The 24340-nt window shown below is 41.6% G+C and overlaps 1 protein-coding gene and 1 long non-coding RNA gene across 2 annotated transcripts; one reads left to right on the top strand and one right to left on the bottom strand.

Annotated features, from left to right (window-relative positions):
- Positions 1 to 2886: 2886 nt before the first annotated feature.
- LOC124683711 lies at positions 2887 to 4965 on the bottom strand. Its single transcript, XR_006996793.1, has 4 exons — positions 4861 to 4965; positions 4268 to 4534; positions 4011 to 4159; positions 2887 to 3644 (listed from the first exon to the last, which is right to left on the bottom strand). It is a non-coding gene; the product is annotated as an uncharacterized LOC124683711 (long non-coding RNA).
- Positions 4966 to 8106: 3141 nt separating this feature from the next.
- On the top strand, positions 8107 to 11853 carry LOC124683710 (ent-kaurene oxidase 2-like). Its single transcript, XM_047218173.1, has 8 exons — positions 8107 to 8245; positions 9383 to 9543; positions 10070 to 10231; positions 10358 to 10498; positions 10613 to 10867; positions 10947 to 11105; positions 11220 to 11414; positions 11536 to 11853. The coding sequence occupies exons 1-8, from the start codon at positions 8107 to 8109 to the stop codon at positions 11851 to 11853; spliced, it is 1530 nt and encodes a 509-aa protein (XP_047074129.1).
- The last annotated feature ends 12487 nt before the right edge of the window (positions 11854 to 24340 follow it).

Genomic DNA, 24340 nt, shown 5'->3' with positions numbered 1-24340 from the left:
ATAAACATAGGTAGACTAGTTTAAACTGAATTAATGAGCACAAGTCGATCCCCATATGATAACATTTCCGTGACCCGGTTGCTTAACTTCTTCTCAAATCAATTCTCAACGGGTTTCCATTCTTCATTTTTCAGTTTATGGAAATGAATCGGGTCCCCAGATATCTAAAAGGCAATGTACCTACATCACAGCCGAAAAGAATCGTGTACCGATTTTCAACCTCTTTTGCTTTCCTAAAACAAAAGAATTCACTCTTGTGAAAATTATTTTCAGGCTAGCAACTGCTAAAAAATGCATAAAACTATCTTCATATTCAGCGCTTTATCTAAATCATGCTCCATACAAAGAATAGTGCCTACTGTAGAATAGAAACCATGCTGCCAACTAAGGCCGACGACTTGACCGTCCTCTTTGGCCCTTGCAATTAGGATGACAATCATATCCGTCCCATGTCACTATTTACCTTAATACCCGCAATACCTTATTCAGGACCAAAGCGGTTCATACAAAACTCTTGTTGCAAAAAGGATCAATTTGCCTTGTCATATGTATTTTTAAAATCAATCTCAAATGGAACCCCATCTATTTTCTTCCTATAAATATCATGAATGGTCTCGTGAAGTATTACTACGCCTTCAAGAATATGTCTAGCAGGCATAAAAGTTGTTTGAGTCGGATGCACAACACTTTCAGCAACACTCAACACTCTATTTGCCCCAACCTTGGTGATCACTTGAAAGCTTACATTTAACAAATAAATTGGTCTACATTTAACAAATAAATTGGTCTACATTTAACAAATAAATTGGTTTGTATTGCTGAATTTGGACTGCATTGTCTTTATTAGGGACTAAAATGATCATACCAAAGTTAAGATGGAAAAGAGGTAGCTCCCCTCTTTGAAAACTATCGAACATTGCCATCAAGTCTATTTTTATTACCTGCCAATTTTTTTTATAGAACTCCGCGGGAAACCCATCTGGAGCCTTCTTATTTTCCATTTGCATTACAACCTCTTGGACCACTTTCTCAGTAAAATCCGCAACTAAAGTAGTATTCTCTTCATCGTATATACATTTTATGTCATGATTCGTCGTTTCAACGAGCGAACAAGAACTAGATAGGGGTGGCCCAAAAAGGTTCTTATAATATTCTGAGATGAAAACTTCAAATTATCTTGACCAATAATAGTGCCTTCATCTTGTTTCAACTGAAAAATTCTTTTTCTACGATGTTTACCATTCGGAATTAAGTGAAAATATTTAGTATTATCAACCCCTCTCCTGCACATGCTAAACCTTTGCTCGTTGATCCCACTCAGACTCCTCTTCATGCTGCAACTTAGCTAACTCATCACTGGCTAAACGCAACAATTTTCGTTTACCCACATTAAGCGAAACTATTTCTTCTTTTCGATCAAAAATTTCAATTATATTTAAAATTCTATCTTTTTCAATCCTATATTGACCACTTAAATTACACGTCCACCCCCTAAGAAACTACCTAAGGTGGCGAATTTATTTTTCCAAATTCCCACGGTGTTAGAAACTATTTAATAGAAGCCCACTCCTGGGCCACCATTTTGAAAAAACCTTCTCAAGCCAATTTGAAAGAAAAGGTTGATTTGTTGCCAAGAAAAGCTCGTTCCCGGGAGTTTGAAAGAAGAGGTGTATAATCAAAACTGGATCTAGTTAAAGCCCTAACATACACCAACGGAGATTTATGTTCCCGTTCGACACTCGCATGAATTATGCACAATTTTTCATATGTGGGTGAGTCTCTACGATTATATTTCCTTCGGGAGAGAACTAGGTCTTTTAGGTCCAGGTTTTCAATGATGACATTAAAATTGAAAGGCCAGCGGGCATTCAAATTCATTGTTTTCTCTTCCTTGCCTCTAATAATATTAAAATCTCCGCCAACGAGCATATGCATAGGCTCATCCTCTCAGATTCTTACTAGCTTGGAGAGGAACTGCTCATCTTGAGCAGCCCCATAAACAACAACTAAAACACATTTTAAATTATTTACTTTTGAAGTTACAAAAAAATTGCGCATCTATCCCCGGTAACCACGTGTTGAATGGACAGAGTTTATGCATTAATACCAACCAAATTTCCCCTCAATCTCCCAATAGGGATCCCACTTTCTATATGTAATCTAGTTCATTTTTTTTGTTGAATGCATGACTATTTGATTGAAAGAAGAATTAGAAGTAGGATAAGTGGGCGGAAATCCATCTTGGCTCCCGGGTTCAGATGAGCTCGATACGTGGGCCAAAGAGAATCGGACAGATCGATGGTAAACTTTGTATTCCTGGTAGTATCTGCTCGTACAGCTAAATATGGCACAGTGTCCTTTGTAACCGTTGGGGCTGAATTCATTGCTACGGTCCGGGTGCGGATCTAGCAGAACAAAAGGTTTCATCACGTCCAGGACTGACTCGTGGCTTGCTGGACCGCAAGTTCGAGGCCCAACGGCTCTCGGGTTGGCAACACGCGTCTATTTAAAGCAGCCCACCTCCGATGTCAACAGTCGAGATCCGCTCCATCCGACGTGATGACAGCTGAGCCAGACCAGTCGATGCTCTGCTTCTTCCTTGCCCCTCCCTTATCTCTCAGCAACTGCTTTGTGTTGTGTGAAGAGAGGCCTCCCTCGTAATGGCAGCTACCTCCAGGCTCCAGCTCCCACACTTTACACACTTTGCTATGCTCTGGGTTTCAAATTTTGAAGCCAATGGGTGTGGCATGCCACACCTGAAAGTACACTTGACAACACCCATGCATTTTACTTCAGGAGCTCCAACAATTTTTGACGCATTTGCTTTGGAACAACTTGTGTTTCTTTGGCTGTCTGTCATACTGAAGTCTACCACACGGTCACTGATTTCACACAACATTCCAATGTTTTTTGCCATTGCTATACAGACGAAATCTAAAATTTTGAGTACATATTTGAGCTGAAAACATATTGTCTAGAACATACATCTCCTCAGTTAAATGGTGGCAATGCATGAACCCACGCAATGCGGATATAACTGAAACCTATAGGCTTACTACATATGCTCTTTCGATGACCAGTCACACCACATCGGTTGCATCTAGCTTCTTTTTGTGGCTGTTTCGGCATGTCTCCTCTTTCAGGACATGTCTTCGTGCCCAGGTTTTTTGCAAATGCTGCAAAATCTTGTTCTTCTACCCGACTCTTCGTAGGGTGCTTTGTCCCTGATCGTACTTGGCCTACCTGCTTTCACCTTCTTAGTAGGAGTTGTAAGACCGACCAACGGTTGCCGTTATATTGCAGCAATGATGGGCCATCTTCACAGCCTTCAGCAGGAATTTCCTTTCGCTTCGTAACTGTCATTCTGTCTTCAAGGCCAAGGCCATCTCTTGCTTCGTCAAATGGCGCCATGACTCCAAGGTTTTGCTTCAACAGGGACACAAGCTTCTCATACGCTTCTGAGCTAGCATCAGCCCGACCTCCTGCAGTTCCGCTCCGCGCCTCCGCTGCTGCCTTCGCAGACCGCAGCTCGCAACGAACTGGTGCCGGTCGGTCGGCCACCGCGCAAGCAGAGGTTGAGCCTCTACGACTAGCAGCAACAACAATTCTGCGGGAGCTGGACTGAACGGTATGCTGATTTTCCTCTACAAAACATCAAATTGCCCCATTATTTCTTGTTATATGAAAATAATGTTTGTTAGATTGCAAAGGATAAAATGCAGCATATGAGGTCATATGGATGGGAAAGATTTCTTGCAAATGTGACACTGTTTTGCAAGAAACATGGCATTGAATATAAGATGTTTCTAGTTGAAATGTTATTTTTTTGTGGCCCAAAATATAAGTTGTTTCCAGCTTTATTGGAGTAATATTTTTACACTATGGTAGAATATAGCATCAGCAATATCTAGGATTTTTTTCCAGAATTTCTTAACACTTCGAAATGTCGTTTTCAAAATTTTCAACATAGAATAGAGGGAGAGCAAAAGAAAATTTGAAGGTGTGCCCACCCTTCAATTGTTTCCCGCGTCTGTCACTGATGGTGTGGTTATGTTTCTCTTTGCTAAGTTATGTACCATCTATTGTCTGCGGTCAGCAATCTTATCATAGCTGGGCACTCACACCTGCATGATTTTGTATTCTCTGACGTCGGTTTTCTCTGAACAAGGAGAGACCAATCACAAATGTTACAGGCTGCTAGCATTTTTTACATAAAACTAACTCATACATGCAGTAAAAGGTTTATGTCAGATTTACACCAACTTACCGAGCATCCGCACACAATCTCTTGCATGCATTTCGTCTTCTGTGCATTCATTCAAACAGCATACCATACCTAATCCCAAAACCCGTGTTCCCATGAGTACAAGTTGTTGAAATCATAAGCTTCACCGAGAGAATCGAATGTTGTCCCTAAGCAAGGATCTATAACCTCATCCCCAAGCTTTTCTGTGTACCCACAGATTGATTTTCCAGGGCACTCTTCCTGGACGCGCACGGTGTCCTGTCAGGTGGTGCCCGCCTGATCCGCAACCTGCTTTGCCACAGAGCACACATCAGGCAACACAATAAGAACCATCAGACTATGTGGAAAACTACAGGGCATCATTTACATTCTGTTCACTTCAATTTTTTTAATTACATCACCTTTATAACTGAATCCACGGGAACGTTGCATCTACCACATAGTTGTAGCCTAATCTAAGTTTCACCTGTGTGTGTTTGCCATGATATGCAAAGACTATTTTTTCCACATGGACTCTCCCATCTCTTATTCAAAAAAAAAAAGACACTCCCATCTCAATGCGTATGTACAGACCGCTAAAAATCAGCAATACCAAGTCTAGGCAAATCACTTACCTTTTTGTCCAACCCGGGGATTGTGGATCCATTTTCCCTGTTGACATTGCCGAGTCAGCTTGTCCGTCCCCGTCTGATTCACCACATCCAGCAATAGCCTGCACGATGCCCATCACGAATTAGTCCTGCTCCACCGAGCCCACATGGCTGCACTTGCAGTCTTCCTTCGCCTCCACACCATTCACCACAGTTTCCGCCGCCCCCTCATAGATAGGGTCGCTGCAACATAGACGACTGGTCGGTCAGATGAAGAACCTACCTCCATGCCGCAGGGAAGAAGGGCTTACCTGCTCACTGGATCCAGCGGGAAGCCCATCCAGGCGATTCCGCGCGCTGGTGAAACCGTTCCTCTAATCCCGGCAACCTCCGCCGCCAAATCCTCGCGCCCCCGCTGCCTCCCTCCCGCTCCACGCCCCGGATTTTGCTGCGTCACATTGCGCCGTATTGTCTGTTCCGGGGAGATACGGTCCTCCGGCAAGTCAAGAGAAAAAGATACGGTCCGACGGCAGCACGATGAGGTAAACCTGGACCTGTGGTCTACGACGCCGCGCCGACATGTACCGCGAGTCCGGTTCCTTCCAGTGTTGTTCCCATTCCATATCCCGTCTTCTTTCCCGTCAGTCGCAGCATTAATGATACGGGCCCCAGCTATCTGACGTACGCCACCCAGCAGTATTATTGATTTTCAGGCCGACGTACATCCTCATTTCTCTTCCGCGTTGGCAATCTCGTAGCAAGATTTGTTGGTCCAGATTTCCGGTGCATCTCAACCCGGGAGCCAAAACTCCACCCCCGATAAGTGGGATCTTACTAAACACGCCCGCGTCGCTTAGCTTCACGCGACTCCGGAGGCGCCCGCCGCCGCACGAGGCCCTCCCCAGCCGCCCCGTTTACCTCGCCGCCGCCGAAGGAAGCTGTTAGACGGCGGACGGCGGTGGCGCGGGACGTCTCCACATGTTTTTTCCTGTCTCCAGCCTGGTAGTCTTCCTCCTTCCCTGCCCTGCACGTCGACCCCGATCCGGCCACCGGCGGCGGCCAGCCTGCGTCAGCGACATAGCAATCTGGACGGCTCGTTCGCTGGTCTCCCGATCTGGCACCTGTGCTCTGGATCGGCCGCATCCGTTTCCCGGTCTTCCGATCTCGCAGCTGTGCTAGGGATCGGCCGCATCGGCTTCCTGGTTTTCCGATCTGGCTGTGCTGCTTTGGATCGGCCGCATCGGGGCTCTACGCTAATCCAAGGCAGTGTCCTTGGCAGAGAGCGACCAAGACGGATCGGCTGCCTGAGACTCCATGCAATCCATGGCCACGTCCTTGCATAGAGCGACCAAGATGGCCTTGCATGCAAGAATGGATCATGGATGCACGTCTCCACATCCTGATGCACTTGGCCTACCAAGATCGGCAGCTGACTAGCCAGCCGGCGCGCTGCATCGGTGTGGCAGATCAAGCATGGTGCCGGATGGTGTAGTGGGGCTACTATCTCGGGTTGAATAAAGAAAGCTGTCCTAAGATTTCTTCTCGCGCTAAGATGAAGATCTACCGGTGCATGACCTTATCGATCTGGTGGATGAGTCGTGTTCCGGAAGGCCCCGCCGACGCTCCATTAGGCGAATCAAGCCTGGAGATTGCCGGATCGGGTGGAATTCGGTCGTGTGCACCCATACTTTTCTCTGGCCGTTTGGTTACAGAGGGAGCGCTTCGAAGCTCTGCTGGCGGTTATTATCATGGAGCTCGTTCTCGTTCCATGGTGCTAGCGGAGAATGACATGGAAGCCGAGATCTGAGGTCTTGCCATGGTGACTCGAGTCTTGGTGCCGAGGAGGAATTGGCTTGGTGATCTGTGACTTGGAGCAACGGCATGCGAGTGGGGGCGACTGTACATGAGAAGTTCAAAGTCTTACCTTTCAGGGTGAAAATTCAAGGTCTGGCCTTAATTGGTTGTGCCTGACAATGTCCTTGTTGAAGGCATTGTTTTGAGAGTGAGGACTTTCTTTAGGGTGAAAACCTAAGATCTATGATCGGGCGACGATAGCGCTTGTGCACTGTTACCTTCTTGGAGGCGTCGTTTTTGGAGAAGCTGAACTTCTGGTGCTATCTTGTTGGTGTAAGTGCTGCTGTTTTAAAGGATTAGATCACTGTAGCGGGACATTTTTTTTGATAATTCTTCTTTCTTTTTTTGGCTGTGTGCATCCGTAATGCTGCTAGGACAGTGCGTTGTTGTAGAGGCTGGGTGTAATTGGTATCTCCGTGATATTAATATATGCTCTTTGTCGAAAAAAGTGGGATCCTACGATGTGTCGTAGATCCTTAGGTCTAGATTGCTCTAGTGTTTAACAATCACCTCACCTTTATTTTCTAGAATAGGCTTAGCATGCATATTTTGTCTACTCCCCAAAATAAGTGACTCAGTTTTTTATAGATACGGAGGTATCTGTAGCTAAAATGCATTTAGATGCATCTGTATCTAGATAAAATTGATTCACTTATTTATGGACGGAGGGAGTATACCAGAAGGAGCGGTAAGCCCCGGATAAACTTATAGTCGTTTGGAACAATTGAAGTTTTAGTTCTGTTCTAAGTCGAACACTAGTTTAATTAAGTTTGATCAAATTTATATGAAAAAAGTATCAGTCTCTAGAACGCCAGTTTTGTTTTATCAGAGTCACCATATATATAACGAATTACCATACTATAAAGATTAGACATTGTAAATATTGACAATTTTTTCTTTAAATCCGGTCAAACTTAGAGAACTGATCTAAAATTAGTATTTAAAACCGGAGAGTACCTTATATAGAACATATCGATGAAAGAAAGCGGTATCTTGCTGCATTGTCTGCATAAATCAAAAGGGTGATCACGTCACATGTGCATGCATACTTGTCAGCGGTTAGGATCTTAATTTTAGCAGAGATGTCTTATTACTACTTACTACTCGCTCACTGCAGCTCGTTTTCTTCTTTGGCCACGTCCCTAAGAACGACGAGCGGGCGGTGAGAATGTAGTTTTCGTTTTTGCGATGGGGAGAGACAGACAGGGATCCAGTCGCTCACCTCTGCTCTCGTATACATCGCCCCTCACGCTTGTCGCTTTGCCACTACGGGCCAGTGTCGCCGTCCCGTAACACCAATAAGAACGGAGTAGTGCTACTACTGGCAGTGTCTCAGCCACTGTTTATTTTGATTCTTTCACTCACCACTCTTTCCGGACCAGCCAGCACGGCCGCGGCCGGACATCCAGCCAACCGATGGAGGCACTGCTGGCGGCGCTCGCCGCGGCCGACTGGGCCGCGGTGGCTGCCGTGGGCGGGCTGGTTGTGGTCATCATTCTCGCCGCCAAGGCTGGCCTCGCAATGGGACACAAGGACCGCACCAACGGACCCCCAGGTGACGATTATTTCACCGGCTCTCGCGCAACGCTCCAAAATATGGGGCCGGTTGTGTGTTGTTGTTCGTTTCGGTTTCTCCTTTTTAAGTACAAACGGGATCCATACCAGCTAGGCAGCTATGAGCTATGCATGTGCATGAAGTAGCAAACATGAACAATGAAGTTGTCAGGAGGCTTGAAATTACAACTAATGTTAAAATAAAGTTGGCAATGAAGTTATTGTGTTGGTGTTGAAGTTACTGAATACTTCTTCTGTTCAAAAATAATTGAAGTTATATATAATTTTTCTAAGTCAAATTTGTCTAAGTTGACTTAGCACAACCTTAGAACCTAAATCATTTTGAAATGGAGGGAGAAGTATTCTTTCAATAGGTAAGCAACCAGTACATTACTGTCTGATAATACAAATAGCATATATATTATTTTGAAACAGCATACTCATGTGAGATCTAGTTTTGAAGAGATACAAAGCAATAATGAAATACGACTGCAACTTGGGCAGACCGTTTAAGCTACAGGACAATTTCTAGTCTGGAAATCATTTTAAAATGTGACAGTCAATCTATTTCATTTTTATTACGTTCTATTTAAAGTATTTGTTTTCAGCCATGTTTCGTCCCGGCTCCTTTGTTTCATCCCGCCACTGAGTCCAGATAATCTCCTTCCACTAAAGTTTACAATTAAGAATTTAACTGGGAAATACATCGGCAGCATAATTAATTCTAAAGATGTGCCCACCTATTTGGGATGCGTATTATTCTGGTAGTTCATCACCTATTTTTGACATTCTGGCATTATTGTGTATAATGGTTCCATCTGTAGATGATCCTCCAAGGACATCTAAGCATGTTTGCTATATATATAGAGAGAAGAAAGATCAGGTTAATATATATTCTATCATTGTATGGTACTATATAGCCTCGTCCTATGATACTTGCTCAAAATAACTAATTAAGAAAAGACAAGAGAAGAATTTCTTGGTTAAGTTAATTGCATGAATCTAAATTGAAACCATGTATGGGGATTATACATCGACATTACATTTAAAATAGCAATTCCACTCTTAAAATAACAATATCAACTCTATGTGAAGGCAAAAATTAAATCTTCTTGTGTTTTATTAATTTGTGATGTAGTTGTTCCCGGTTTACCAATTATTGGAAATCTACATCAACTGAAAGAAAAGATGCCTCATAAGACCTTTGCAAAATGGTGTGATATTTATGGGCCAATATATACTATAAGGACTGGAATTTCTTCAGTTGTTGTGCTCAACTCAGCAGAAGTAGCCAAGGAGGTAATATAACACTCCCGGTTTCTGTTCTTAAATTTTCTTGAAAATGTATTTCTATGTTATTACTATACAATATTTATCTTCCGGTAACTCTGAGAATATGACTTTTCATCTGACCATGATTTTTGTAACACTGCAGTACACATTTATTCAATAAAATCTGTATGTTTTTGTTGTGTTTTTTCGTCCAGATAGCAATGCAATAATTCAAATTAGGAAACAATTTATCATATTCCCTTTTTTACCCCTAAACTTGACCCTATAAACGAATAAGATGTTGTTCTCATTTCTCTTTTTCTTTAGGCTGGAGATGAATCAAGGATTCTAATGCGTTGTGAACTGGCCTCTTTTATTGCAAATTATAAAACTGAAAACAATGCTAATAATAGCGAAATCAACAAAAAAAAATTGATTCTTCTTGATAGTCACTGGCTGTGATACAATAACTAAACAATGATTGCAGGTGGTACAAGTGTCTCACATCTGACCAAAGTGTAACAGAAAGTATACGTTTATCCTATATTTGCAGGCAATGGTTGCAAAGTTCTCATCTATATGTACTCGAAAGCTATCTAAAGCATTGTCAGTGCTCACTCGTGATAAAACTATGGTTGCTACAAGTGACTATGGGGACTTCCACATAATGGCAAAACGGCATATCATGGCGGGTGTGTTGGGTTCTTCTGCTCAGGTGCAAGTCTTAACGCTCTTATACCTATTTAAAATTTTCTTTTCACGAAAACTTATTTAAAATAGTTACTCCCTCTATGATTTTTTGAATTAAGATCTAACAATGTCCTTATTGACAATGATCTAGAGAAAATTTCGGAATACAAGGGACATGATGATTGAGAACATGCTAAGAACATACCATAAATTGGTGACTGATGACCCAAATGCTCCTCAGAACTTCAGAGAAGTTTTCAAGGCTGAGCTATTCCGCTTGTCAGTGATCCAGGTTAGTCTACAAATGGCATGATTTTATTTTACATAGTGACGTTATTCCTGAAATTGTACTGTCAGAACGAATGCACTTGGCGACCGATAATACTAATGCACACTCCAATTTCAGAGCTTAGGTGTGGATGTGAGCTCAGTCTATGTCAAGGAGTTCGAGAGGGAGGTATCAAAGGAGGAAATCTACCAGACCATAGTGGTTGACATGATGATGTGTGCAATTGATGTTGACTGGAGGGACTTCTTCCCGTACCTCCGTTGGATCCCAAACACGAGCTTCGAAACAAGAGTTCTGAGAACGGAATCTAGGCGAACCGCGGTGATGCGGGCATTGATCCATCAACAGAAGAAAAGAATTGCGTGCGGAGAGGTGAAAAAAATACGCACACTAACAGCGTTGTGTTGAAGTGATTTGCCTATGTGCACACTAACAGCGTTGCGATAAGCAGGCGAAGGTCTGCTATCTAGATATATTGCTGGCAGAGAACACGCTGACAGACGAGCAACTGACGATGATGGCGTGGGAGGAAATCATAGAGTCTGCAGATACCACTTTGGTCACCACCGAGTGGGCTATGTATGAGCTTGCCAAGAACCCAGAAAAACAGGCAAGTGCTGCTGCAAGTCTCCGCAACGTATTCCCCTGGTTTACTATTCTATCGATTTTGAAGTCGCCGGGTGGTTGGTGCAATGTTAACAAGAACTTTCTCGTGACACATCAGGATCGTCTCTACCGGGAGATCCAAGATGTCTGCGGCGACGAGATGGTCACAGAGGATCATCTGCCTCGGCTGGCGTACCTGAACGCCGTGTTCCACGAGACATTGCGGCGCCATTCTCCTGTCCCGCTGATACCTCCGAGGTTTGTCCATGAGAACACCAAGCTTGCCGGCTACGACATCCCAGGCGGTACGGAGGTAATTGACCAGATAAATAATGGCACCGTACATAAAAAAGCACGCCATGATGAACATGAAGTATTGGTTGCTAGCTGAGCATGTATTTCTGAAAATAAAATTGTTTAACCAACTGTGGTAGATCATCATCAACCTGTACGGATGCAACATGAACAAGGAGGACTGGAAGGAGCCCGAGGAGTGGAGGCCGGAGAGGTTCATGGAGGGGAGTTTCGAGGACGCGGACATGTACAAAACCATGTCGTTCGGCGCCGGGAGGAGGGCCTGCGCAGGGGCCCTGCAGGCGACGACCATCTCGTGCACGGCCATCGCGCGGTTCGTGCAGGAGTTCCGATGGAGGCTAAAGGAGGGCGACGAGGACAAGGTGGACACCGTTCAGCTCACAAGCTACAAGCTCCACCCGCTTTATGTGTATCTCACACCGAGAGTGGGGAAGTGAAGGGCAATTTTGGTTTGATAATGAACCGGTACGGATCTGGCTATTCTTCGAGCCATGGGCATGGCCAACTATGGATATATTAGATAGGGCCGGATGCTTGTCCGCCTACGCCAGGCAAGCAGATATAAATACGGTTTTGGTAGAAATCAGGCGCCTGATTTTTATTAAGTCTAAGTTGATTTTTTAGCCATCTGATTTGTCTCGTGATTCGTGCTGATATGGGAAGTGCAAGTGAATTTCAACTAGCATTTCTTAGTTGCGCACGAGTTGCAACTCATATTTTCTCAATTACACACGTATTGTACGTTGCAACTGATATTTTGTCAGTTGTGCATAAGTTGCAACTGATATTTTCCTAGTTGCGCATATATTGCAACTTGTATTTTTTCCGGTTGCGCGTGGGCTGCAATTGGTATTTTCTCACTTGCGTACTAGTTGCAACTGATATTTTCTCAATTGCGCGTAAGTTGTAACTAATATTTTTCAGTTGTGTATAAGTTGTAACTAATATTTTTCAGTTGTGTATAAGTTGTAACTAATATTTTTCTCAGTTACATATGCGTTCATATTTTCTCAGTTACGTATGGGTTGCAACTTGTATTTTCTTAGTTACATATGCAAATTGAATAGCTAAAAAATCAACTTAGACTTAATAAAAATCAGTCGCCTGATATGTAGGCGCTCCCATATAAATAACCTTCGAAAACACATAATTGGAATTACCATTAGGTTAGTGACAAAGGATTAACCTTGTCAATAACCATGATGATAGATTTGGGTTTCTAGGAAGCATGGCAGTGGTGAATCAAACCAGTCAGCCAAACTAGGCAGCCGCCGAAAAGTATGAACAAAGGCACTCGTTGAGATGGTATATTCTGAATCTAGCGTTACAGGGTGTATCGTCTGGTTGAATCTATCCCCTCTCGGTGGCTCCTCTTAGCCCTTATATAGCAGGGTAGGTCTCAGAGTCCGCCTCGAGGTCGAGTTACAACATAAGTCGGTTCACCCGATATGGACCTAGCTTTTCTAATTTACATAATGTGAGACCTTTGGCTTCATCTCGGATTTTTTCATGGGCTTTCCCCCTATTTCTTCATGGGCTTTGTACCATAGACAGTAATGTTGAGTACCCGATATAGCATACCCATGTCAGCTGGCAAGAGAAATTTACATTTATCTCCATATTTTTGTAATATGCGCACATAAAATGCTATTATAGGCAAGATAATTTTATTTTAAGAATCCACAACATATTAGTAGAACATATGATGTCTTAGGAGTTCATCCAGCTCGCAGTCAACATACATGAACATCATCCACATGTGATACAGGGTTTCCGCTTGTGTCATGTGAAAGCTTGGTCCTGATCATCGTCTCGCCAAAGTGTTTCCATCAAGCATTCTCTTGGTTATGTTGGCCCTCTGCACAAGTTGAACCAATGCATGAACCACCTTACATCACTGACCTTGGTCTGAACCCTATAAGACGATAGCCTCAATGACCCATACGATTCTAATTGAATCAAGGCGCGCTCTAGGAATCAGCCGGCTGATCCCACGCCCCGGATCAACCGGCTCGGTAGCCGTCCGATCGTTAAATGCGTGATACGTCGCTTTCAACCTGCATGATACGACTAGTCCTTTTCGTAGGCGTGATGTTGTGTATGCATCTCTCTGTCCCATGCTTGACATATGCATCTCACTTTCTTGCCTTCCACCGATCCAATGGAAAATGGCCCACTAATTATTTGACAAAACCCTCGCATGCATGGAGCCACTAGCCCACGACCATGGTTTGCTAGTGTTATGTGCAGTCCAATTTGAAGTAGATCCTACTATTGCTAGAAAAAAATCTGGTTTTAGCTGTAAAAAACACACAGACCAAACTTTTTTTTAATGTATGTAGCATGTTTTGAAATGCAAATTTGAACTGCTAATCCAAGTGTGAACCCTCAATCATTAATGAAAAAAATGCAAAGTAGCATTTTTATGTTGAATTTCTAGAAACGACAAAACATCAACATTCTCCTGAGCCGTCCGATGCACCTACATGAGCGTTTTCGTGCTTACGATCATCTAACAAATTTATTTTATATGTATCAATTTTTTCAAAGTATGTAACATCAGTCTCCAACATTTTTCCAACAATCTGTCAAAATCGCCAAATTTGGTTCAAAAAGAATCCTTCAATGGTACAAAATAATCTTAAATATAATATTTTTCTCTTCGTATGTATCAAATTGTGTTAAAGTATGTAACATTGGTCTCCAATATTTTTCCTACAGTCTGTAAAAGTCACGAAATTATGGTGCAAAAAAAGGTCATCAATGGTACAAAAGAAAATACCAAATGTAATGTTTTTCTCTTCGCATGTATTAATTTTGCTTAGAGTATGTAACATCGGTCTCCAGCATTTTTACCTATATTCTGTCAAAAAATTGCCATCGTTTTGTAACATTTTCTGCAGCATATCTAATATTTGATTCTGACTTTTCCAACGTTATATAAACAAGTATGTAACATTGGTGTAATCTCCCTGTAGCATACAAACAAAAAATATTGTATCACTTTGCACGTACCTACAAAGCAAAAGCGAGCAATAAATGTAGCAAATTGTGACACCATATGTAACATTGAAAAACAACCACATAAATTGGTCTTGTCTACTGAAAATAGAGGCGCTACCGTGAAATAATCGAGCTTGTCGGCCACCAGTTTGCCACGTTAAATACCATTTGAAAGTTGATCGAATTTTTTGCCAATATTGAATAAATATGCTTTAGCTTGCCTCGGTAGATATTGACGCGCATCAGTCATCTCTCGTGCCTCCCAAAAAAGGTACATGCAAGTGTGTATGTACCCATGCGAGCCCTACTACTACTGACCATGTGCACGATGCAGGGAACCACCAATGTTGTCCAGGGCTTAGCTTGGCAAAAGTAGCCGTGCAATACAAACAAGCATCCTAAGGCCTTGTTTACTTCTTGGGTATTTTCACACCCTAGGGGTTTGGGGATGGTAGGGGAATTGGTGAAACCCCCATTTCACCCAATCCCCACATTCACCTTCCCTTATTTCCCAACCCCCTCTAGTTACTTTGAATCTGGTGATGAGAGGAGATAAAAAAGAGACACTTTACACCCCACAACATGACATTGTACAATCACACATGTAAAAACTCAATCTGTGCACTACATGTATGATTGTCTATTGCACTAACCAGTTCATAACCAAACATTAGTCCTTATTTTGCAGGCTACGTAAACATGAACTCGGTGTCATTCAAATTTTATCGAACATTAACAGAGTATATGCTCGGCAGATCGAAGCTCAAACACATGCCTCGTTATGTTTACAAGAATATTTTTCTAGGTATAATCTTTTTATGCTCCTTCCAAAAAAACATTTGATTGGATCATGCATCCGTCCAACAGCTTCCAAACATTGTCATTGACATTGACCTGTTACACAAAGTACAACTTGTCAAATCATCAGCCGGGCTTGTCAATTCACCCAGCAATGAAGAATGTACAAGAATGGCATGTGTAAGTCCCTGAACTGAAAAAGTCAAGATATATTATTTTGTAGCCAACATTGAACAATGGTATGTGCTGAGCTAAGATTTTAAAACATGATTCCATCATATGGTACTATTGGACAACAAAAGACACCACCTGGTACTCATATTTTAGGACCTTGGTTGACACATCCATACAATGCACAATTCTCAAGTTTAGGGAGCAACAGATCAAAGGGATATGCATGTGCAATTTTAGAGCATTTGGGACACTTGGCTACATTCTTTCCAGCGTAACCATGTTGTGTTTTGCACATACCAACCTATTAGTCTGATGAATATTACATTGGATGAAACTGTATGCTACATGTTTATTCTGAGGGCTGATGAGATCAATGTAAATAGCAAAGAGAAACAAAAATAGATTTCTCTTATGAGCTAAGCTCTTGATATGTATACATCTAATATCATTTGAGCCTCTCTTGAACCAGAAGGCAGGCATTCATTACGTAACCTAGCATGCTTGTCTGAGAAACCCAACTGGACAGAAGAGCACCATCATAAGGATAGGCTCCAAGAAACATTCATCGGCACTAAAAAAGTGCTTCAAAGTCTCTCAAGGTATTGCCTGCATGGTTGTGCCCTTGTTGGTTATCATCCTCATTGGGCATATCAATATAGTTAGCAACAGGAATAAGGTCTTCATCTTCATGGTCAAGCCACTCTTCATCATCATGTTGCCTTCTGTTTATGTTGTGCAAGATTGCAGTAGCCGCAGGGATCTTCACTTGGTTGTTCAGTTGGTGGAATGTTGCAACATATGTAGGACCGGAAACCTCTTCTTCAGTATTCCTATGTTCCTTTCAACGCGGTTTTGCATCAGAGCGTGACGGTGATTAAACAACTCTTGGCAGTTCTGTGGGCGATGGTGTCCATGGCCCCATTCCTTCAAGTGATACCGCACACCACGGTATGGGGTGAAGAATGACTCCGTTTTTGCGTATCCTATGTCTACTAGGTAAAACTTCCCAGGAGGTACTGTAAAATCAGTGGCCTTTCCAGAGCGAAGCACTTGAGCATCTGTGGCCGAACCCTCCCAACCGCAAGAAATGTACGTGATGTTAAGTTCAAAGTTAGAGACTATCATTATGTTGTGGCTGAGGGTTCCCTTTCTATTTCGGAATGGTGCAGCAAGGTGCGGTGATATGGAAATAAGCACATGTGTTCCATCAATTGCCCCTATGCAGTTCGCAAAGTAAGAGGTGAAATGGTGATATAAGCAAGGATGTGGATTAAGATAATTAAGGAAGAAGTTTGGGATTTTAAAATAAGAACCTCGAAATAGGGGAAGAATCGGTCATCACTAGCTATTCTTGGATGTGGATGGTCAATAATGGGAGGCTTCAGAAATCGCCTACTTAGGACAGGGATGATGTTGAAGAACTCTCTTATACACTTGTGGAAGGTGCGGTTGTTGTGTTCGAACTCCAATTGTAGAGCTTTGAAAGAGGCATTGTGTGACAACATGTAGAGGAAAAAAAGCAAGTTTTTCTTCAAGCTTAATACTCTTGTCCCTCAATAAATTTTCTCTTCTAAGACAGGATGCCAAGGATCTGAAAATGTGTGGCTCCATCCTATAGGCTACGCGGCAATTCTTAACATGTCCGTCAAGGAATCCTTGAACACGTTGCATGCCATACAAGACAGAGCTATGCCGCTGCGTTCTCTCTACTTGCCCGCTTCTACTCCTTTGTGATGGTGTAATATTGGTAAAAGTAAGAACATGAAGTCCTCATCGGCTTGCTCTCTCCTCTTCCTAATAAGCTCTAACCTCTTTGTATTCATTGCAGCACTAAAACAATAGCAATTAAAGGCGGGCAATAAGAATACAAGAGCTAGATTGCATGATTTCACATCAAGTACATGTAGTAAATATGATTCATACCAAAAACAGGCATTCTCACAAGTTCCCAAGATGGAGGTGGTTCCAATCCAAGAATAGGACAAGGTGCAAGTATCTGTCAAAAATACATTAAAATTTGATGTATGAGACCAAGTACTGCAAAATCTGAATTCATCTTGAATAAATCCAGTATAGGCACAACTAGTATAGAAGTGAGAAGTGAGAACAACAATTGGTCTCTCTGCCTATTTTGAACTCATCACGTGGGTTTCCTTCTTATACTAGCTCCTAATTATTCACCACTATCAATTCTCATCTACTGCTTGTGTGTAAATTTTCCTACTTTCATCGATCACACACTCAGCGGAACACACTTGGCAAGTATACCAATAAGGTACATTTAATTCTCAAGTATGCAGGCATCAAATACTATCAGTTAAGTAGCGGGAGCTAACATCCTATTTGGAATACCACTTGGCAATCCGGACCAATTTAAGTCTATAGCTTTTGTGCCATACCTAGTAAATTTCAGGTATCCAGTAAATTTAACTCTACAATTTTTATTCAATTTTCGTGCCATACCTAGTACATTTAATTAAGTTTCAGAAATCAAATAAACATGTTATATCCAACTAAAACGAACAAGATATGTTTCAACTATGATTTCAGGCATCAAAGAACTACACATATATTTCGTTAATTTCTGAAAGTTGGTTCATACCAAGTGACAACCCACAAGTATAGGGGATCGCGTGTAGCATTTTCGATAAGTAAGAGTGTCGAACCCAACAAGGAGCTAAAGGTAGGATAAACATTCTCTCAAGTTCTATCAACCACTGATACAACTCTACGCACACTAAGCGTTTACAATATCTAGGAAATAAAACTAGAGCGATAACGGGTATGAGAGGTGACTTTGTAGAACAATAAAATACATGGAATAAATGTTAGTGTTGTAGCAATAAAACAAACTAAACTAACAGTACCATGAGTGTGGAAAGAAAGTGATAATAGTGGTGGCTTTGTCCAAGATCAATTAGTGAAGATCGTGGGTTCAATGTCTTCGATGCAGCTTTCTATGTAGGAGAGGCTAAATATACATGCTCTCCCTCCGGGATTACAAGTACTATATGATTGGCTTGCTAGCAAACATCCGTAAATACTAGCAAGCATTAAGGTTTCCCCAACCATAGCCTTAAGTAAATAGTCCTCTTACTACCATACATGCAACTATCTGGTTCGCGTCCTTAGGTTTCTGTCACTCCGACAGAACTTCCCCCTTCTAGTATACAAGTACTACCAACCCTATGGTGCTTGATCCATGCGCCCAAATATAATGGGCACCAAGGACGGTAACATATCAACATACAACTCTAATGAACCAAAGAGAAACAACCAATCAATCAAAGAACAAATAAACTATGGCAACATGACATAGATCATAGGATTATAACTTATAGCATCAAACATCATGTTTACATAGGGCGGTACAGAGGTTTGTGAGAGGATGGACCACTGAATACAATGAGGAGTTGGTGATGGAGATGGCGGTGAAGACGTTGGAGGGCTCAGCGAGGAGCGCCGGGAGGCGGAGGCGTGGGCGGCGGCGCGGGGGACTCCTTCCCCGCCGCCGGCATCATGGGGGAGCGCCGCCCCTTTGCCTTCTTCTTCCTTGAGTTGGTGCTGGTGCTGCCAAGGAGGAGGATTTTCGTGACAATGCTTGGGGGCCTCCAAAAATAGGATTTCCCATCAATATATAGTGTTGGAGATGCAATCTAGGCCATGGGATGGATGCCCCTTTGATCCAAGGGCTCTTGGGCACCTCTAGAACCTTCCTAAGACTCCCCTCTGTCCTTCATGAGCCTCACAACTCGTGGCTGGACCGAAATATCCAGGTATGGAAAGATTTTGTGTCAAATACGTCACCAACTTTCGGAGTCCCGAAACTGCACGAACCTCTGCAGTAATTCTACTCTGCCGGATGCATCCGTTGTCCGTTCTGGACGAATAAGATGTCCAAATTGTTCGATTTGAAATTTTCTACAACTTTGTAGTTTACGAATTTTTCATTGGACGTCGTTTTGATGGAGTTTCGAAGCGATCTTTGAAAAGTATTCAGTAGGGACAGATTCCGGGAAATTCCAGATTTCACCATAATGAGTTATTTCCTTCCATATTTGCCTATTTCCTGCACAACAAAGTTGAAACCAATAACTTGTGCACTTTTACAACTATTAATAGGTTAATCCCTTAAAACATATAGTAATTGGTGTAAAAAAAGCATGGAACATCAAAAATTATAGATACGTTTGCGACGTATCAACATCCTCAAGCTTAACTCCTGCTCGTCCTCGAGTAGGTAAGTGATTAAAAGAATAATTTTTGAGGTGACATGCACCCTCAAAGTTCAAAGGATGACTAGATACAAATAATTTAAGAACAATTAATAATACATTCATGATTCAATCAATAATAATTTTGGGACCATGCACATAGAACTAAGAATGACAACTATGCTCTCATAAGACGGTGCATATAACTTAGAAGATGAAGACTCAACATAAAAGTAAAAGAATGGCCCTTCGCAGAGGGAAGCAGAGATTAAACATGTGCTAGAGCTTTTTATTTTGAAAACATAGAGATATAAAATTTTAGGAGAAGCAATTGTGTCAACGGTAGCAATAAGTAATATAGGTTATGTATAAAACTTCCTATAAGTTGCAAGCCTCATGCATCGAATACTAATAGTGTCCGCACCTTGTCCTAATTAGCTCGGATTTCCATGGATTATCATCGCATTACATATGTTTCAACCAAGTTTCACAAAGGGGTACCTCCATGCCACCTGTACAAAGGTCTAAGGAGAAAGTTCGCATTGGATTTGTCGCTTTTGATTATTCTCAACTTAGACATCCATACCGGGACAACATGGACAACAGACAAATGGACTCCTCTTTAAGCTTAAAGCTTTTGGCAACATAAATTTCTCATAAGAGATTTTTGAGGTTTTAATGTCCATGCTGAAACTTCCACCATGTAAACATGGCTTTGGTTAGCGGCCCAATGTTCTTCTCTAACAATATGCATACTCTAACCTTTTATCATGGTTATCTCCTTTACTTCAGACAAGACGGACATGCATAGTAACTCACATGATATTTATAAAAAATATGATGATGGTGTCCCCATGTCAGCATGGTTGCCACACAACAAGCAGCTTATAAGAACTAAGATACATAAGTGACATATTCCTCACCACAATATTTTTTAGGCGGCTTTCCCATGAGCTATGTATTGCAAAAACAAGGAATTATTTTGAAGGTTTTAAAGGTAGCACATGTAAATTTACTTGGAGTGGCGGTGAAATACCACATATAGGTAGGTATGGTGGACACTTTGGGCATATTTTGGTTTTTGGTGGTTGGATGCACAAGTAGAGATCATACTCAGTACAGAATGAAGGCTAGCAAAAAGAAAGATAGCGACCAACTAAGAGAGCAATAATGGTCATAATCATGCATAGCGACAAAACTTATTAATTAAAGCATATGGTGATATTAAAATTCTAAACTAAATGATCAATTCAACCCAATTGAAACATCAGAGGAGATCTTCCATTTGCATCACTATTAATATGAAACCTTTTTTACTCGTACCCAACACCAATCAACTTATTTGAAACAACTCTCATTTATAATATTCATTAAAGATCAGAGAGCTAATCATATATAACTGAAGCATACTAACAAGCTCTGAACAAAATAGGAGTGAAAAACCAGAGCTAAACGCAGTACTAGCAAAAATAAAACGCTCGTTGAACAATAAGAGTGAAAACTAGAGCGTTCATACAATTAAAATGGAGCATGTCTCTCTCCCAAACAAACATGGTATGATGGTGCCCACTTTATTGAAAATAAAATACACAACAGAAAATAAAGACGCTCCAAGAATAACACATAGTATATGAAGCAATAAAAATATAGTGAACAGAAACAGGACCTGGTATTTCTATTGATGAAGAAGGGGATGCCTTGGGCATCCCCAAGCTTTGACGCTTGTACTTCTTGAATATATCTTGGGGTGACATGGGCATCCCCAAGCTTGAGCTTTTGTCCATTCTTCATCTCATCTCATCATTCTTGTTTCCTACACTTGAAAACTTCCTTCATACAAAACTCATCACAAATCTCATTAGCAGCGTTAGTGCAATGATAATATTAATCAAATCTACAAAGTTCATTATGACATATGAAAAGCATTTTAATAAGCATTAGCTATTGTAGCACAACTTCAATAAGGTTCTTTTATCAAGAGAACTCAAAAAGGTGGGGAAAAAGATGCAAATGCAAAACAGTGCAAGAATCTGTCAAAACAGAACAGTTCATAAAAATTGATTTTTTTAAAATAGTTACGCTGCGTAACTCGAAAAACTCTGAACTAATGAAAGTTAGATAAATACCTGGGGAAGATGCTCGTAAATTGGCAGCTCAAACTTACGTTCTGGTGATTTTTCGCGATTTTTCTCGTGACGAACCAGAAACAGTAAACAAGATTGCAAATCTCCTAAATACCACTTTCTTACCATTAGAGGAAATTCTTGGCACAAAAACAAAACAAACATGATAAGGAGAGGTCATTACAGTAGTAATGACTTCCAAGACTCAACAAAGCAGTAAATAAAAGAAATATAAACATATTGGGTTGTCTCCCATAAAGCTCTTTCTTTATAGCCATTTAAGATGGGCATGATTATTTGATGTAGCTCTCAAACCCCCTTTTTTGTTGTTGTTTTCCAATTATAAGTGAAACTGACAAAGAAATAAGAACCAAATAAAGAACCTAATAAAACTAAATAGGATAAAACCAAAGATAATAAAAGCAACTATATACAATGCTTACATGTGGATGGGTAATATTGAGATTGAAGGAGACAACCTCATGTTGGTTGATGAATAGGGGATGCCTTGGGCATCCCCAAGCTTAGATATTTGCATCTTCTTGAATATTCTTGGGATCCATCTACACATCCCCAAGCTTGAGCTCTTGCATCCTCTTGCTCATCACATATCACCATATTGATTGGAACTTAAAAACTGCATCCACATAAAGCTTCACAAAACTCATTAGTAGGTTAGTACTCATTAAATAAAATCCACAAGTGTTCAAGTATCCCTAATTTATATAAAATCTATCAAATATTTAGCCACTGTAATACTGAGGTTTCTTATTATTTCAATCGTACGTCGAAAACGAAGGAAACTTTTGAATCCTAAATACAATATTTCAACAAAGAGAATAGAAATCTGTCAAAACTGAACACTCTGTAAAGATGTCACTCAATGAGATAGTTACGTAGCTCAAATCGAAAAACTCATGATTAATGAAAGATAAATCATAACCGCAGGTCTATGCACAAAAAATTTCAGATCAAAATGCCATACTGAGATTTTTCACGAATTTTTGCAGCACAGCACAGGAAATCTGTCTCAACAGAATCAGTCCGTAAAGATTGAATTATTAGATCTGTCTACGTATGACAAGGTATTAACTTGTCAATGCCTACAGATAGTAGACTAGGGTTTCGTTGGATGTAGAGGGCAAGTAGATCTCGAAGGTTTCAGCCGAAAAGTACTCGACGATGTAAAAACTAGGGTTGTGTTGACAGTAGATTCGATGCTTTCTTTGTCCCTCGACTCCCCCTTATATAGGAGGTGGAGCCGAGGGATTCGTATTGTACAAGTTACAGAGTCCGGGAGGGTTTCCAACTCATCCCACAAGATTACAAACATCATCTCCTAATACAACTCTAGCTTTCCTTAATAACAACTTGAGCCTCTGATTCTTCTTATTCTTCGAGTCATGGGCCTTCGATGAAACCCCGGGTACTATATTCGGCAGGCCCATTGGGGATGCCTATGTCGGTAGCCCCGAGATTTTGCTTGAATCGCGAGTCGGGAAAAATCTCCCCTGTTTATATTTACTCCACAACTTTAAACTTCTCTATATTTCTTCATATGAATTTCTATATTGTACAGGGATAATGGTAGTTGGGGCTAGTTCATCTGACGGATCAGGTACTAGTTAACTGCTCTAGTGGCAATCCGCAAAAACCTACTTCAACATCACGTCCCCGGACATGATCTCGGGATACTGGTGTAAACTTCGACGAGTGCCGCTTAAGGTCTTACCATTCTGTCGAGTCCCAGTCATATTTATCGGGTACCTAACGCGTCCGTTAGGATTTTTCTTCGTATTTGTTGATACGGATAGAAGTAGCAAACCGACGTCAGAGACGGCGCCACACCACTCAGAACGGATCTGTGGTCTTACCTTCGCAAAGTTTTGCGGTATTCAGAAATTGTTCGCAACTTTGGCGTTCTGAGAATATATTGTCGAGTGCTTATTCGGCTGTTGGAATGGCACATTTTATTGAGTCAACGGATGACTTATATTGCTCTCCCGATGGGAGTATATGTAGAGTTACTTTAACTCGAAATATACTCTCTTGTTCTTCTATCTTTCTTTTTTATAATTCCATCGGGCACGCGAACAGCGTTCCCGATGGGAGTAGCCCCCGAGGCTACAGCCAAGGACTTGTGCTTGGGTGTAGGCTCCACGCTTTATGCCGCTATATTCTCTTTCTCTCCCGAAATTTTCAAATCTCTCGGGTGCGCGAACAGCGCTCCCGATGGGAGTAGCCCCGAGGCTATGAGCAAATATTTTGTATTTGATCATAGGCTCACACCATTTCTATTTTGTCTTTCTCAAACTTTTCATTTTTTCCAAAGTAGCCCCCGAGCATTTGGGCAAAAACTTGTATTTGATCAAAGGCTCTCGAAATAATCAACAATCTTCCGCTTGTCGCCATTCTTACAACCCTTCGTAGCCGAAATTTTCTCTTATCAAGGTGACATCATTGCTGACGATAGCCATGATCACTGTATCGGGAAAACGCGAGAACTTCTCTTCCTCTGTCTCATGGGCCCAAATTTTTACCACGTTGACACGTCGTGCAAGTGGGGGACACACGTCCTCCGCTTTCCCGGCGCACGTACTGTAACTCCCCCG

The sequence above is a fragment of the Lolium rigidum genome, chromosome 1 (genome assembly GCF_022539505.1).
Source record: "Lolium rigidum isolate FL_2022 chromosome 1, APGP_CSIRO_Lrig_0.1, whole genome shotgun sequence".
Classification (NCBI taxonomy): Eukaryota; Viridiplantae; Streptophyta; class Magnoliopsida; order Poales; family Poaceae; genus Lolium; species Lolium rigidum.
Note: the sequence above shows the minus strand (reverse complement) of the source record. Positions and strands in the feature narration are given on the sequence as shown.

Bases quoted from the DNA above. Each gene is read 5' to 3' on its own strand.
- LOC124683710 (XM_047218173.1), top strand. From the start codon at position 8,107: ATGGAGGCACTGCTGGCGGCGCTCGCCGCGGCCGACTGGGCCGCGGTG. The intron at 9,544-10,069 runs GTAATATAACAC...CTATATTTGCAG, and splicing joins CAGCAGAAGTAGCCAAGGAG to GCAATGGTTGCAAAGTTCTC. The intron at 10,499-10,612 runs GTTAGTCTACAA...CTCCAATTTCAG, and splicing joins TCCGCTTGTCAGTGATCCAG to AGCTTAGGTGTGGATGTGAG.